The sequence below is a fragment of the Coturnix japonica genome, chromosome 10, assembly GCF_054131305.1.
Source record: "Coturnix japonica strain WE chromosome 10, WE-NBRP24, whole genome shotgun sequence".
Lineage (NCBI taxonomy): Eukaryota > Metazoa > Chordata > Aves > Galliformes > Phasianidae > Coturnix > Coturnix japonica.
Window position 1 is genome coordinate 20,230,456 of NC_140672.1, and position 16,622 is coordinate 20,247,077.

Consider the following 16,622-nt stretch of genomic DNA (forward strand, 5'->3'; position numbering starts at 1 on the left):
GAGACTTGCATCACTTTTCCTCACATCACTCTTCTCCTCTGCAGTCACCAGCTCAGTGTTAAACCTGCTTTGCACCAACTCCCACTGGCTTTCCACAGAGAAACAGCTGCGTGGTCAAGGAAAGAATTCTCTCTCTCTCTTTTTTTTTTTTTTTTTTTTTTTTTTTTGGCCAATGAACAGAAGCAAAGGTGATGCAACTGAATGAACAGTAAAACACAGTGATCATCTGCATGCCATGTCCAAGCTGCTTCTATTGAGGTTTGTCTTCCACAGGAAATATTTGTACAAGAAATGTGATAGACATAGATAGGATGGGATTAATAGAATCACGGTGAAGGAGTTGGCAACAGAACTCTTCAGACTTTGGAGAGATGGAGCAAATTCAAGTAATCTCCCTGAAAGTCAGAAATCAGTCAGAAAGTTTGGAGGTATCTGACTGAAAAAAGAGCATGGGGTGGGGAAATCTGGCAGGCAGTGGGAGGAGCATGTGTCCAAATGGGCTGCTGAAAACATGCTCTTAACCATGGCCATTTATTTAGGAGAGCTGGAGACACCTGGAGGATGAAGGACATTAAATAGGCAGCAGGGAAGAGCAGCAGTGGATGCCAGGCTTTAGTCAAAGGGCATCGGCACTGGCACTGCTGTTTTGTCCCTGAACCTGAAGGCATCTGTGCCCTGCAAACACAGTTCTGAAAAACATCATAGTTTCTGGAAAAAAAAAAAAAAAAAAAAGAAGAAGAAGAAGAAGAAGAAGAAGAAGAAAAATAAAGACACCAAATCCCCTCAAACACTCATATTTACTACTTAAAATGGAACAGGACTCATGATATTTTCTAATGTTGAGAAGGGCTAACACATTTTCATTGATTTCTATCTTTATCTTCAATTATCTGTTTCAGTTTTATTGACATTAATGAACATCTTTTAAGTTTATGTCTGCAAAATAAATAAATAAATAAATAAATAAATAAATAAATAAATAAATAGAGATCCATTTCCGTATTGCACATGGCCTGATGCCCCTTTGACCTTCACAATCCCCGCCAGACCTTCCTTGCCGGAGAGTATGAGATCCAGCAAAGCACCTCTCCTCTTTGGTTCCTCCATGGCTTAGTCAAGAGCGGCCATCTGTGCTCTCCAGGGATCTGCTGGATGGCACATGCCCTGCTGCACTGTCCCTGCAGCAGATACTGGAGTACAAAAAGCCCTCAAGGGGGACAAGGCCCAGACAACATGAGGCTCCCATCTGTTTGCAGAGGGCACTTTCCACTTGCTCTCCCTGATCAGGAAGACAGGCACAGGTACTGATGGTCTCCTCTGTGTGCTATTTCCATTAGCTCTGACCTGGCTGCTCTTCCATCCCCAGGCAGAGCTCAGTGCACTCTCACAGAGGGAAGTTGCCCTTCCTTGTATCCTCGTCCATCCATCCTAAAGGCTCTGTATCCCTGTTGTGCTACGGTTGTGGAAGACATTTAACTGTACCCCTGTGGTCCAAACAAGAGCTCAGGCCTGCAACTCTGCAAAGATTTCTAGCTAATCATCTGTTGGTGTTCTCATTAGTGCAAAACCACAGAAGTAATCATCCTAACTGGAAAGCGTCATTGGACAGAGCCTGACTGGATAGCTCATCAATGGTATTAGAGTGCAGAAGGTGGCACACAGGCATTAGACCCATTGTGGGTCTTGGAGTTGACGTAGCAGCATGGACACTCCTAGGGCATGGCTTTTCTGAAGGTCCTATGCTGCATTTGCAGCTGCATGTGAGTGTGCCGGACAGCTCAGGTAACTGGCCTGACAGTAGGCTGTTTCTGATGCCATTCACCTGACAGTCCTTAGAAAACTGAGGTATTCTCAGTAGAAAAATAAAGATGTGTGTTAGCTTTGTATTGCCTTGAGCTCCAGAATATGCAGCAGATGGAGAACAGAGAAAGATCTGGCTCTTCTTTTGTGAGCTCATCCATTTAGTCAGCTGTGTAATGCTGCATCCTCCATGGAAACGAGTGACAAAGGCACTTTGAGGTGCCCTAAATGCTGGGGTCTGTTATCATTTAGGATGGTTAAGAATGCCTTTGTTCCCTCTCTGCCCCGCAGCTGATGTTCAGGAAAGAGGTGTCTGTCTCAGGAATTTCCCACACAGTTTACAAGCACCAGCACACATCCAGGAGCACCCGACACCTTGGGCATCACCCAGTGTCTGTGTGTGAGCAACTGGCTCCTCGTAAAAGGACCAAGGACCCAGAGCAGGAGTTCATATGCGGGCAACTCCTTGTGCACATCTGAATTAAACCAGAGGAATCCCAGCTCTTGTGGGTCCATGGGGAGCTGAATCCCATTTCAGCACAAATGTTTCCCTCTAGGGATGAGATGCTTGCACTCCCTCAGCTGGATCACTGCCCTGCACAGGGGAAGTCCAGCCTTCCCCATCCTTGTCTGTGTGCCATTTTGTTTCAGCAAACAATCTCTGGGAGGACTCACCACATGCCTTGAATTGTCAGGTGTTTAATTCAACAGATTTCAAAGTACAGTCATGATGCTGTTGTCTTTCAGGAGCTGTTGTCCATGAAGACCTAGGGACAACTCAGAGAGATGAGAGGGAAGGATAAACATGACATCCTCTGCTGCTGAGCTGGGCCAGGCTTCTGGGACACAGGGAGCTCATACAAGTGGGCAGCACTATAGAGAGACAGCTGCGCCCAGGGGCAGATCTTGTGCACAGCCCAGCCTGCAGGTGACTAAAGGAGAGGAGAGAAATTGGAGAGAGCTTACAGGATGTGTACGGTATGAGCGGCCTGTGATCTCACTGCAGGAAAGCTACTCATAAAACATGACACGGTAAGTCTCACTGCAGGCCATGCAGCTGCTTTTAATAGAGGATTAACTAAATGCGGGACATGCCATAGCAGATCCGGTGTTAGGCACTGCATGATTCCTTACTTTGGAAAAAGACTTTTGCTCCAGCTGAGAGTTTCTGTGCTGCAGTGTCAGAGCATAGCCCTGAGGGCTGCATGTCCCAGCACGGCTGCAGGCTGTGCAGCCAGGGCTGCAGCCAGGTGCTCAGGGCTGTCCAGCAGATCAGGGTCCCTGTTGTGCCCCAGGAGCTTTGTGCAGGGTATGGGACTCTGCCGCCTGCCAGGCTCAGCACTCAGCCTGCCCGGGGAGCTGCCCAGGGTGCTGTGGGGAGACGTGTGGGGGCAAGGAGCCCCCCGGCAGGGCTTGTGCTGCCACAGCTGCTGCCTGGGGCAAGGAGATCACAGCCCCACTTCACAACAGAGTGTTTCTGAGGGCCCTTTGCAAGAGAAGAGCCAAGGAAGGGGGTTTCAGTTTCCTTCTCTGAGGCAAAAAAATGATTGGAGGCAGAAATCTTAAAGTGGCTGTCAGAGTTCTGAGAATTATTTGTCAATTAATTGCTTGTTTTGTGAAGAGGAGTGTATCTGAGAATGGTCTAGACTTGCCGTTATCTTCTGCACTCTGAGCAGGACTCCAAGCACAGGAACAGCAGATACCCAACATCAGCTCCATCAGCGAGTTCCTCCTCCTACCGCTAGGAGACACACGGCAGCTGCAGCTCCTGCACTTCTGGCTCTTGCTGGGCATCTACCAGGCTGCCCTCCTGGGCAATGGCCTCATCAGCACAGCTGTAGCCTGCGACCTGCGCCTGCACACCCCCATGTACTTCTTCCTCCTCAACCTGGCCCTCCTCGACCTGGGCTACATCTCCAGCACTCTCCCCAAAGACATGGCCAACATTTTCTGGGACACCAGGGCCATCTCCTACGCAGGATGTACTGCACAGATCTTTTTCTTTGTCTTCCTTATCTCAGCAGAGTATTTCCATCTCACCATCATGTCCTATGACCGCTACGTTGCCATCTGCAAGTCCCTACACTATGGAACCTTGATGGACAGCAGAGCTTGTGCCACCATGGCAGCAGCTGCCTGGGGCACTGGAGCTCTCTATTCCCTGCTGCACACTGCCAGCACATTTTCACTGCCTCTCTGCCAAGGCAATGTTGTGAACCAGTTTTTCTGTGAAATCCCAAAGATCCTCAAGCTCTCCTGCCCTGGCTCCTACATCAGGGAAGTTGTGCTTCTCATTTTTAGTGTCAGTTTATGCTTTGGGTGCTTTGTTTTCATTGTTGTGTCTTATGTGCAGATCTTCATGTCCGTGCTGAGGATGCCCTCTGAGCAGGGAAGGCACAAAGCCTTCTCCATGTGCCTCCCTCACCTGGCCGTAGTCTCCCTATTTGTCAGCACTGCCTTTTTTGCCTATATGAAGCCTTCTTCTGTCTCCTCCCCATCCATGGACCTGATGTTGGCACTTCTGTACTCGGTGTTGCCTCCAGCAGTGAACCCCCTCATCTACAGCATAAGGAACAAGGAGGTCAAGGATGCAGTCAGGAAAGCGATGATCAGATGTGTTTCAAAAGCAGTGAACTGTCCATCTTTTGGAATTCATGGCTTGTAATGCAGCTCTTTACTGAATCAAGCTGTCCTTTACTGTTTACTTCATGCCATTTTATCTGTGTAATCTATTACACATATCTGTGTATTCTTCTTTAAAAAATACTGCAATCTTTTCACTACTAAATCATTATTGAAAGCAATTCCTGTTCAGGTTGTTTTTTGGTAGTATAGCCCAGACACTCTGTACAAAATGTACCAGGCTCTCTGTGAACCTTAACAGAATAAAGGAAATGCAGTCACTCTCTCTGCCAAGCCATCCCTGGGCTCCTGTCTGGTGTCTGTGCTTTCAGGCTCACATCTGTCTGTGCCTCTGAGAGTCCAGCAGCAGCAGCTGGTTTGCACACTGGTTGTCAGATCCCCTCTTCCTCATTCCCCGTGAGACCCTGCACACAACAAGTTCTTGGATGTGTGTTATCATGTCAGAAGTTTCCAAGCTTCCTTCAGGGCGTCTTCCATTTTGTACACAGAGGTGGTCACTGCCTCAAGGATGGTCGGTGAAAAGGAACTGTGCACAAAGCTCTGATAGGACCTACAGGAGACATTCCGGAGCATAGGGATGTAGGTATTAAGCTGCCCCTAATGAGATGCATGACATGAGGAGGTTAGGAGAAGCCTGGAGAACAGAGATGGGAGAGTGAGGGTAAGGAAGAGGAGCCTACATGCCCTGCTTATATGCATCTGCACCAGAGAAGGTGACCCACCATTACCACTGCTGAAACACACCTCCCTCTGCCTCTCTCTGCTCACATCCATTGTTTGGTCTCCAGAAACAAGCAAGTATTGGTCAATGTCAACGAGTGTAACTTTTTTCCATTTGTAGTTATTGAATGGCACACCTTTGCTTCATGTGCACTTCCATGTCAGATGTTGTAGGCGTTAACGAGCATTTGGGCTGTGACATTGTTAGTACCTCCCCTGTTCAGTCCCTTACCTTGTGATGTGTCTTGGGCACGCATTTCAATCGTACACCCTATGGGGCGTAGACGAAGTGATTAGGGTATATAAGGTGCTAATTACTCTTAATAAAAGCCATTTTGCCATCTTTCCTGCTGAGTCAAGGTGGCTCTTGGCCATAGCAGGGGGTAACGCTAGAACCTGTGACAAGGGGGGTTTGAACCATGGGCGCACACGGAAACATATGGTGCCCCGTGTGAGGCTCAAACTCCTGTGAGCTTTTGTGTTTTCTTTTGGGGATTTTTTTATTGGGGGCGTACTGAGGGGACGGCAGTGCGCCCCAACAAGACACCAAGACACGCCTCGGGGGGATGACGAGGTGCTTTCTTGTCCTTTTTACATAGACTGCGCCGTCTATAGTTGGGGGGAATGGAAGTAAGATGGAAGCATGGTGCCGTTCTCGGCGTGCCACGGTTTGAGCCGCCCGCGGAGTAGCCCGGCGCAAAGGGACTCCGCGGGGCCGCGGCTGCAGGCTTGGATTGGGCAAGTTTCGGCCGGTGGGCCGGCCCCTTCTGTTTTGGCTTGCGGGGCAGCCCCGTGGCTCCGCGGCGGGGGACGGGGTTGCCCGCCGCCCGACCGGATCGGGGTCCGCGGGGCGGCCGTAGGGTGGTGGCGGTGGAGAGCGGGGGTGGCTCGTTGGTGCCGGCGGCAGGGGAGGAGAGGCTGCCGCTGGGACGGGCGGGGCTGCGCCGGGCGGCGGGCGGGGCTGCCCCGTTCCTGCCCTCGGCTCCCTTCGTGGGTCGCCGTTTCAGGCCAGGGGGGGCGGTGGTGCGGCTATGGGCGGCGGCGGGGTGGCCGGCCGCTGCGGTCGGACCGGGGGCCGTCCGATTGGACCGGGGCCCGCGTGCAGCGCTGTGGTGGCGACCCGCGGCTCGGCGGGGAGGGGCGGGGTAGTCCGTCGCGGTGGCGGGCTCGCGGCGCGGCGCTCCGCTGCCCGCGCCCGCCCGCCGCTGGAGCTCCCGCACTCCCTCTGCTCCCGCTGCCGTTAGTGTCACTCTCGCAGGCGCTGCCCGCGATCGCTGCCGCTGCCGCCCCCCGCCTGATGCGCGGGGGGCTGGGGTTCGACTTCCCCGTGGAGGGCCGACCCGCTTCCGGGTGCCGCGCCGCCGCTGCTCCTCCCGGTCCGGGATTGTGGCTCGCGGGGGGGCGGGGGCGGGCTGGCCCCGGCCGGCGCTCGGCTCGGCTCGGCTCGCTCCGGCGGCGGCTCCCTTCCGCCGTGCCGCGGGGACGGGACGGGACCGGGGGCGCCCGCGGTTGCGAGCCGGACGCTCGCTGCAGTTCCCGCTGCCTGCCTGTCACGCGAGGGATCGGGGCTCGGTTCCCCGGCGCGGAGCCGCTCTGCCTTCCGGCATCGGGCTGCCGGCTGCCGCCGCGAGTTCTGTTTGTCCACGGCTTTAAACACATTAGAGATTCTAACGGCGCATGGCCGTATGCTCCCTCACGACACTGAAAGCCTCACATGCGTGATTCTCAAGCCGGTGCAGTACACACTCTGGAAGGAGGGGTGGATGACTGAGCTTGGGAGGGTAGTAACAATTGCGGAGGATGATACACTGTGCATGGTATAGACATGCGGGACACACGGGGGGAATTAGAATAGAGTGCTTGGGATGTAAGTTTAGCCCTGAGATGTTGCAGCCAGTGGGTCTTGATATTCAACCACATGTTAAGGCACTATGGGATGTGCAGAAACTGGTAGGAGCCCTCCAGTGGGCTCGGGATGCTTTGGGGATACCTTCTCGATTGATGAAGCCCTTTTATGGCCAGCTGAGGGGATTTGTGAATCGAAAAAATCTGTCTAATGAAATGGCTGCAGCTTGGCAAAAGGTCTTCCAGAGCTGCATGGAAGGATCGATCACACAATGGAACCATACCCAAAACCTTGAAATAGCTCAGTCGGTAGAGCATGAGACTCTTAATCTGCAGTGGTTTGGCAGGAGTCCAGCAATAGTCAGCAGACTGCTATCTTCGCAAACCGAATGGTCAGCATGCAGATGCTTGAGGTGATGGTTGCAACAGCCACAGTGCACCTTTGGCAAATGATACCCTCTTACATTGCCGCTGACCCCACTTTTGCAGCCAAACTGCTGGCCCGGATGGGCCGGGAGGGCCTCCCAAGTACAGAGGCCGCTGGAATTCTGGAAGAGGCCTCGGCCTCCCACACAGCTCCTGTTGCAGCCTTATATGTGCGTAGTCACTCTGAGGTGCCAAGCTTTATTACCACAGGTAATTCAGTAACAGATAAAGTTGCCAGCACACCTGTCTTTGGGGCTGGGGCTAACTCTCGTGGCTTCAGACCACTGCAGATCTGGCAAATTGATGTCACCTGGGAGCCTTGCTCGTCTCCTCACCAGTGGTTGGCTATTACTGTGACTACCTCCTCTACTGTCATCATAACCACTCAGCATGCCAAATCCAACTCGACTGTAGTCTGGTACTGTGGAGAGTGTTTATGCAGAATGGCTTCATGAGAAAGGACATGAAGAGATTCCACTAGTTAAATTGTAAAAGAATGAACGTGATTAAAGACAAAGACGGTCTATTCTAGGGCCGATCATGGGCTAAGCAGCTATGGAGAAATCAGGATGTGAAAAGACAGGGTATGTAGCTAAAGACGAAATATGTATCTAGAGGCAAGGATGGCCTGAGGGAAAAGCAAGATGTGTAGCAAGGTGTAGACAGAGCTGCAAAGAAAAAGTATCCATAAGCCTAACCACAAAGGTCAGATGAAGTAATGTCTAATTCACCAATCCTGAGCTTTACTTTTGCAATATGCATGAACTTATTACTGATTGTATAAATGAGATGCTGTAACACCTAATAAACGAGGCTTGTTGACCATGATAACATGAGACTTGTCTCCCGCGGTTACTTCCAACAAATGGTGACCCTCGACGTGATAAGGAAAAAAGGGCTGCCACGGGTGAAGAACTGCGTTGGGTTCGGGTCCGGATTTCGCAGCTCGACGGACGACGAAAGAGCTAAAATTGGAGCTCCGCGTCTCGAGTGACCACACAGGTGGGCTCGACCGATACGTGCTGCCGAAGCCTGGAGGGCTGCAACGGTACCGACGTGAGTAAATATGGACAGGCAAGCAGCATATAATTTATTTACCGCTTTTCTTAGGCGGAGACAGTTTAAGGGGATAGACTTGGAAAAGGAACTCCCTAAGTTATTAGCGTATGGGTATGCTAAAGGGTTATTTCAGAATCCGCATTTAGTGCATGATCTTGCTGAATGGCGTAAATTTGGAGATGCAATTTTTCAGGGAATGATAGATGGGGAGAAAATGGTTAAAAAATGCAGGAAGTGGTGGCGTGTTGTTTATAATGATTTGTTGCAATATCAGGCAGAAAAGGAAGCGGTAGAGAAAGCTAGTGCTGTGCAGGGGAGGAATAAGAATTATAATGAATGGTCAGATTGCCCGGGGCCCCCTGCTCTGTCCACCGTAAAGTTGCCGCCGGCCTCCGAGCCTGCATTGCCAGCGGTTGTGGAGCCGAGTGCCCCATCTCTGTCTCCCTGCACGTCTGTATCAGACGAGCCGCCTGCATCGACCATGGCGCTACAGCCGGCCCCCTCGACCCCCTTTTGCAATGAGCCGCTCCCTGGGGCACAGAGTGACCTGGCGGAGGCCGTCGCGCGGGAGCGGGGGGGGGGCTTGGGCTGCGCTGGCGCGGGCTTGTTTAGAGGCGGGAGACGGTGAGGGGTTGGAAGCGGTGCAACATGCGGTGCTGCTGGGGGGGTATTCGCCTAATGCTGCAGGCGGGACACAGTCTACTATCAGTGCATTAGATTGGAAGTTGTTGTCACAATTGCGGTCTACGGTCAGTCAGTTTGGAGTAAAAAGTGAGCCAGTGAGACAGATACTGGATTATATCTGGAGTACTCAGGTTTTGTTGCCATCTGATTGTCAGGCTATAGCTAGGTTGATTTTTTCGCAGCACGAACAACTGCTATTTAATGCTTATTGGGAAGAGATGTGCCAACAGAGAGTTGCGATAGTTAGGCAGCCTGGAGATCCCTTGTATAACGTAACTGTTGAAGAACTTTTAGGGGTGGGTCCTTTCATCCGGACGGAGGCCCAGGCTTTATTAGGACCAGCTAAATGTAGGGAGTCAATGTATCTGGCCAGGCAGGCTATGGATAAGATCAAGGCACCAGGTGGGCTGTCGTCTTATATGGGAATCCAGCAAGGAAGAAATGAGGATTTTGGAGTGTTTCTAGATAAGGTAGCTGGAGCCATAGAGAAGGCTGGAGTACCAGAGTACATGAGAGAAATAATGCTAAAACATTGTGCACTTCAGAATTGTAATGCTACAGCTCGTGGCATTCTAAGTACTTTGAGGAGTAACTGGACAATAGAGGAGGCGTTAGACAGACTATCGAGCGTGCCCACGGGGGCTCAGGCTTTCATAGTTGAGACTATTAAAGAGCTAGGGGCAGGATTAAAGGCACAGACCATGATAACATGAGACTTGTCTCCCGCGGTTACTTCCAACATGGTACCATTGGTCAACCGCTATTGCTGTGATTGGTTTACCCAGTCACATCAAGACTAACGATGGGTCCTGCTTCACTTCTCATTTTACTCAAGAATGGCTGGAGAAGACTGATTATGGGAAGTGGGATAAGAGTTCTTTCTTTACAGGAGCAGTTGGTGGGGAGTCTGAATCTGGTACCTGAGGCTGTTCTTCTGCTGTTGGTGTCAGTGACAACCACCACTCAAGCAACAAGCATTGGGACCTTTGGATTCAGTCTAGGATTGTCAGGTCTCAGCCAACAGTAGATTGACACTTAACTGTATTTACAACTTCACTTATCATTTGGGGTGTGATCTTCTTATCCTATTAGGTGTGATTTTAGTTGTTTAGTCACTACATATCAATTATACACATTAATGTAATGATGGCGCATGTTGCTGTGTCCTGATGACATGATGGATGCTTTTGAGGCTATGGATAGAAAACATTGACTACTGTTCACCATGCAGAGAAGATACATCATGCCTAAGAAGAATGAAGAGGGATGGAAAACATCACGGATGAGAACTGCTTCTCAAATGGTCCCTGACGGCAAGAGGACTATTCAGTCACTTGCTCCATCCAGTTGTGGTACTGCTTTTCTTAACACGGTTGTGCCTTATGCTACTGATTATATTATATAGAGTTTATTAAGGTTTAGTTACATTAAGAGTTGATATTAACAGTACACATAGCATGTTAAGGTTTAGCCAATTAGACAGATAATTCAATCAGGATTCCTTAAGTATTTCCATTAGCATATAGAATACTATAGACTTTTCAATAGACTATAATTAGGATTTTAGTGGTCACGCTGTAAGGGGGCAGAATGTTGTATTTAGGGAGGGGGAGATGTTGTAAGCATTAACGAGGCAGAACCCTGTTGTATTTGGAGAGGGTGAGATGTTGTAGGCACTAATAAGGCAGAACCCTGTTGTATTTGGGAGGGGGGAGATGTTGTAGGCGTTAACAAGGATTTGGGCTGTGACATTGTTAGTACCTCCCCTGTTCAGTCCCTTACCTTGTGATGTGTCTTGGGCACGCATTTCAATCGTACACCCTATGGGGAGTAGACGAAGTGATTAAGGTATATAAGGTGCTAATTACTCTTAATAAAAGCCATTTTGCCATCTTTCCTGCTGAGTCAAGGTGGCTCTTGGCCATAGCGGGGGTAACGCGAGAACCTGGGACAAGGGGGTTTGAACCATGGGCGCACACGGAAACAGTCAGATGCCATTCTGTCAGGCTGCCCCTCTGCTGAATACTGTCTCCTGGCAGCAACACGTAATGAGATGTTGTTGGGAAAGTTCAGCCTCTACAGTTACATCTCCAACATCCGCCTTTGATTTACGGCCCATGTCACATAAGATGAGGCATGACTTCTGATGCAGCTCTTATCTTACGTAACAGTTAGATGACCTGAGAGGTCATTTCTAACCTAAATGATGCCGTGATGGGGAGATCACTGCAGGGGAGGCTGTTGGCTGAGAAGCCTGAGAACTCAGACCATGTCACATTTCACTTGTTCAGTGTTTGACTGTTACAGAAGCCTGAGTATTTCTTTTTAGATGTCATCAATCCAGCCAAGGGTTTTTCCTGAGGAGGATCTTTCACATCTAATTGCTATCAAGTGTCATCCACCTGCTTCGTATTGATTTCAAAGACAGTTTGTACCTCACCTCAGTCAAGATTCCTCAGTGATGGCAGTATGGACAATTGGTTGGTTCTTTCCAAAAGAACCCCAGAGTAGGGATAATGCCACATTACATTTAAGTGTAGTGAATGAGGCAGCACTGATCAGCTCTGACAAATGCTGCACAGAGCAGAAGCAGCCCAAAGGAAACTCTTCCAGCTGGCTGCTCTCTGGGCCATTTCCAATGTAAACATTCAAGTGTTCTTCTCAGTGATGACCCACAGCAGCTCTCCTGTTTATGGGAAATGCCCCGTGAAAGCTGTGACCAGCTGGCTGCTCTGTCAGATGAAGCACTTCAAATTGGTGTATGTTTCCTTGTAGAATCCTTGAGTTGTTTGCAGTTCTAAGCCATTTATCAGCTCTCTATTATTTCTTTCCTTTCATCCAGATAAAACAAGACTCACTTTCATTGAAGCCATGACAGGAGGCTGGATCATCATGGGAACAAAACCCATAGGACACCTTTGTTCTGCTGAAGCTCAGGCACAGAGCCCATTGACTTCAGAACCTATTCAGGTACCTTCTGCCAATTTTCACCCCCAGCCTTGGATTCTGTGCCTGCATGTCCCAATGGCAAACTGTCCTCATGGACAGAGGCAGCACTACTGCCTTCTCAGGCATGCAATGCAGATTTCTGGATGTAACATGGGGACTTCTGCTCTTGGCTGTGTAAAGACAGTAGAAAATACATGGCACATCTCCTGATGTGACTTAAGTGGTCTTGTCCCATTTCAATGATGCCATGAATCTACGGTTCTATGGTGCTGTGATTTCGTGCTACTGTGATTCCATGACTCACTGATTCTATGAGTCTGTGACTCCGTGGTTCAGGTAATCCATGATTTTGAGATTCCACGATTCTGAAAGTTGTGGTCTTTGTGTTTTGCAGCAATAAATGAGGAGGAAACCCATAAGCTAGAGCCAAGTTCTGTTATTCACTCCTGAGCTCCTGCTTGACAACAAAGGCACTGAGTGAACACTGCCAACCTCCCTGTGTCTGTGTCCCCATCACCCAACTGTCCCCACCGCCCACACAGAATTATAGAATGGCCTGGGTTGAAAAGTACCACAATGATCATCTAGTTTCAATACCTCTGCTATGTGCATGGTCTCCACCCACCAGACCAGGTAGTCCAGAGCTACATCCAACCATCCTTGATGGCTTCAACTACAAACTTCCAGGTCCCTGTCACCAAGAAGTTCCCATTTAGTTGCATGTATCCATTTCCCCATATCTTCATGACATCCGCAAACGGCCATAATACACTCATGTCCCCATGATGTTCCCGTATCTTCATGTCCCCATATCCCTGCGACCCCTTGCCTTCCAAGTATCTCCATAATTTCCTCACTCCCCATGTCCCTGTTATCCTCACACCTCCCAGTGTCCCCTAATGCTGTGTCCTAGTTCCCCAAAGGATCAGCCTCACACCTTGTAGTCTCACAGGACCGGACAGGACTGAGGGATGAGTCCTTGGACAAAGCCTTGATATGGGGACAGCATATCATCTCTGAGTGGTCCTGGGGGACAGAAAGGCCGTGTGTGCTGAGTGCTGGGACCTGGGGGCTTTGGGCTCAATGCCATTGGGATCCCAGCACTCAGTGTTCTTCCTCTGATCCCTGGCTTCCTCCTGTTTCCCTTGGCCAGGGCAGGGGATGGCTGCATGCCAGGGCTCAGTCCATGTCATGGGAGTCTGCCAAGCCCAGGGGCATCTGGGGAGTGGGAGGGGCTCTGGAGGATAAAAGCAGACCTTGCCTCCTGCAGCCTCACCCAGCTCCCAGAGCACAGAGGAAGATGAAGGCAGCTGTGCTCAGCCTCGTGATGCTCCTCGCTGCCCTGTGCTGCACAGTGGAAGCTCAGGTGAAGCATCCGTGGGGGATGTGGGTTGGGGCTGGAGGTGATCGGCCATTGGGGATCCCCGATGCGAGCAACTCTCTCACGCTCTCTCCTACTCTCCCCACAGCCACTTTTGCAAGTGCCAGACTCAGATGTTGCTGTGGTGAGTGTCCAGGCAGCCTTGCTGATTGTGCTCAAGGATGGCCCTGCATGGAGCTCTGCAGGAGCCCGTGGGGTCTGTCCCTGCCTGGCAGAGGCCTCCCGTTTCTTCTCCTTTCTTTGGCAACCCAATTCTCACATCTGTTTCAGTCTCCAATCCCTTGTGTTTCATTTTCCCCCATTCTCCGTTCCTCCCTGATTAGCACCCCCAAGACTCTTGGCACCCCTATTCCCCTCCTTTGGGCCACCCTACACCTACCCCGTCCCTATACCCAAACGGAACACTGGGCTCCTCCATTGGAGAGGCGCACAAAGACCTTGGCAACCCTGAAGTTGGGGGCAGCCCTGGGACAAAGCAGGCTGCTTGGATGGGGTCACCCTGTGATCCCCGAGACTCACAGTCCCCTCATGGCTGCCCCATGGCTCTTCTTCCCCAGGCACCGCCACCTGTTGCTGCTGCCCTTCCTGGATTGGTGAGTTTGGTGACCATGTGGTGATAATGGGACTGCGATATCTTGCTGTTCTCAGTTCCCCTGGGACTTGGGGACACTCCTGCAGTCCCAAGGCTGCTGTTGGGTTCCCACCAGATGTAAAAGGGCAATGGGCAGGGGAAGGAGGCAATGGGGGGGGGCAGTTAGGGATGAGCTGGCTACAGGACCATGCCTTGGCCATGCTGATCTAGTGCCCACAGTGGGTCCCTGCACTTTCAGGGTGTACCACTGTGTCTTATTGCCCCCAGCGTGTTCCATTCTCTCCATACCGTCTGTGTGTCCCTAACAGCCCCTTTTTCCCCAGGATGTGCTCAGCAGGACAGAGGAGAATCCCCCACGCGTGAGACGCGTGGTCCTGGATCTACTTGTCTAGGTGAGCAGCACGGGGATGCTTACAACCCCGCAGGGCTCTTGGGAGACCCTGGATGTACCTGAGGATCGGTCATGAGGTGCTGGAAGTGATAGTATGGAGGGGACCGTCTGTGGCCTGTTCAAGGGGGACCTGGGCACTGCACCTCCAGCCCTTCCCTTGCACTCTATGGGGCTGTGCAGAGGAACAGATCTGGAGGGGGCAGGCTCAGGGTGCCCTATGGATGGCCCAGAGTCATCATGCAGCTGGGACAGGGGCTGTGGCTTCTTTCTCCAGGGGACGCATGTCCTGCCCTGGGTCTCTTGGCTGCTGCCAGTCTTTCCCCTGCCCTAAGTTTTTGGGGACAAACCCTACAGGGACAAAGCCCCTTCTTGCCAGTGATGCCCTCTGACATCCTCTGATGACCATTGCTGCCCTCTGATGACCAGCGTTGCCCTCTGATGACCAATGAAGACCCTGATGATCATTGACATCCTCAGATGATCAATAAATCCCTCAGCAAAGCTACACGCTGTGTTTCTGTGTCCTTGTTCTCATGCTCAGCATGGACTGCTGGGATCTGTCCCTGCCTGGCAGTGGTCACCTCAAAGTGCTGTGAGGCTTCCCCAGCTCCATGCCATGCACACCATGTCCTGCACCCCTGTGGGCTTCCCCACCCTCTCTCATCATCTGCCTCAAAGTCCTAAGGGATGGAGCTCCTCGTGCTGCCTAGCAGCGCAATTTTCTGAAATGAGACAGGTATCTGCTCTCTTACAAAAGTTGATCACAATCAGAGATGCCCCTTAATGCAATTAATAATAATAATAATAATAATAATAAAAATGTTGTTGATGTTCCGTCATCCAAAATCTGGGAATAAAACTCTTTAGCTCCAATGTAGTGTCACAGGGTGGTATTCCTTTATTCCCCGGACAACTGACAAGCAAAGTTCTCTTTCAAAGTTCAGGTTCTACATTTGAACTCTTCAGACATGCACAAGCAGTACACGATCATACATATTCATTCTTTTCCAAGAAATTATTCATATATGATAATGTCCTTATGAACACTCTTACTTGCATCTGTGGCGTCGTATGTTCATTTACTTAATCCCCATTTTTCCATCCTCAGCCTCATCACAGAGGCTTTTGGCTGATCCTTAGCTGTTTTTCCCCACTTTGGTGGATTTCCATTGTTTGGGATGCAACAATGAGCAGCTTTCCACCTTGGTGCACTGTAATCCAAAACAATATATGAGAAAACTGAGGAAGAAGCCCTTGCACCTGGTGGTTACAAAGATAAAAGCAGCCTATTATGACTCCAGTGTGTCTTGTGAAGCAGAATTGGTGAGAAAAACAAGGCTGTTCACATATCAAGCTGTATTGAAATGGAAGTTTCTGAACTAGCATTCATTGACTCCTTTTGCTAAACAAAGTTTTTGGTCCTTAAATTCATATATTGAAAAGAACTGGCTAGTAAACAAGGCTGTTCTCACATCAAGATGAGTTGAAGGTTTCAGAACCAGCACTCACTGATCCCTTTCACAAAGGACATCATCCCATTGGCATCTCAATGCCTGTTTGGGTTCAGCTTCAGGCCAAAGACAAGAAGGACATGAACTAAAACATGCAGGTAATATTACCGTACAAAGCATGGGCAGCAGGAGCCACTGGATGTGGTGTAGTGTGTGTGAGCAAAAGCCATCCTGCCTCACCATGTGGACAAACACTAAAGCACCGTTCACAGTGCTTCCAAAAGTCTGTGGCACCATAGAATCATAGAATAACCCGGTTGGAAAAGACCTTGAAGATTACCGAGTCCAACTGCAGCCTAACCAGAACCCTATAACCATAGTACCCTATAACCATAGTACTGTATAACCATAGTACTGTATAAACATAGTACCCTATAACCATAGTACCCTATAACCATAGTACCCTAACTCTAAAAACCCTACTCTAAATCAAATCCCTGGGTACCACATCCAAATGGCTCTTAAACACTACCAGAGATGGTGATTCAACCACCTCCCTGGGGAGCCTATTCCAGTACCTAACTACCCTTTTCTGTAAAGAAGTTTTTCCTAACATCCAAATTAAACTTGCCCTGGTGCAACTTGAGTCCATTTCCCCTCGTCCTGTCACTTGTCACCAGT

The 16,622-nt window shown here is 50.2% G+C and overlaps 2 protein-coding genes across 8 annotated transcripts in view; one reads left to right on the forward strand and one right to left on the reverse strand.

The window, feature by feature from the left end:
- Nucleotides 1-16,622, reverse strand: part of LOC146759475 (uncharacterized) — a 44,858-nt gene that overhangs the window by 10,589 nt on the left and 17,647 nt on the right. The window lies entirely within an intron of this gene.
- LOC146759477 (uncharacterized) lies at nt 10,515-14,995 on the forward strand. 7 transcript variants are annotated; one of them, XR_014932439.1, is made up of 6 exons: nt 10,515-10,529; nt 12,020-13,492; nt 13,596-13,631; nt 14,065-14,100; nt 14,423-14,491; nt 14,845-14,995. XR_014932439.1 is itself a non-coding variant. In XM_085510685.1 (5 exons), exons 1-4 carry the CDS (start codon nt 13,313-13,315, stop codon nt 14,489-14,491), a joined length of 336 nt encoding a protein of 111 aa, XP_085366811.1. In that variant the 5' UTR covers nt 13,298-13,312; the 3' UTR covers nt 14,765-14,995. The 7 variants fall into 7 exon arrangements, 6 of the variants coding, with proteins under 6 accessions (XP_085366811.1, XP_085366810.1, XP_085366813.1 ...); XM_085510685.1 differs by lacking the exon at nt 10,515-10,529 and having other exon boundaries at nt 13,298-13,492; nt 14,408-14,491; nt 14,765-14,995; XM_085510684.1 differs by lacking the exon at nt 10,515-10,529 and having other exon boundaries at nt 13,298-13,492; nt 14,408-14,491.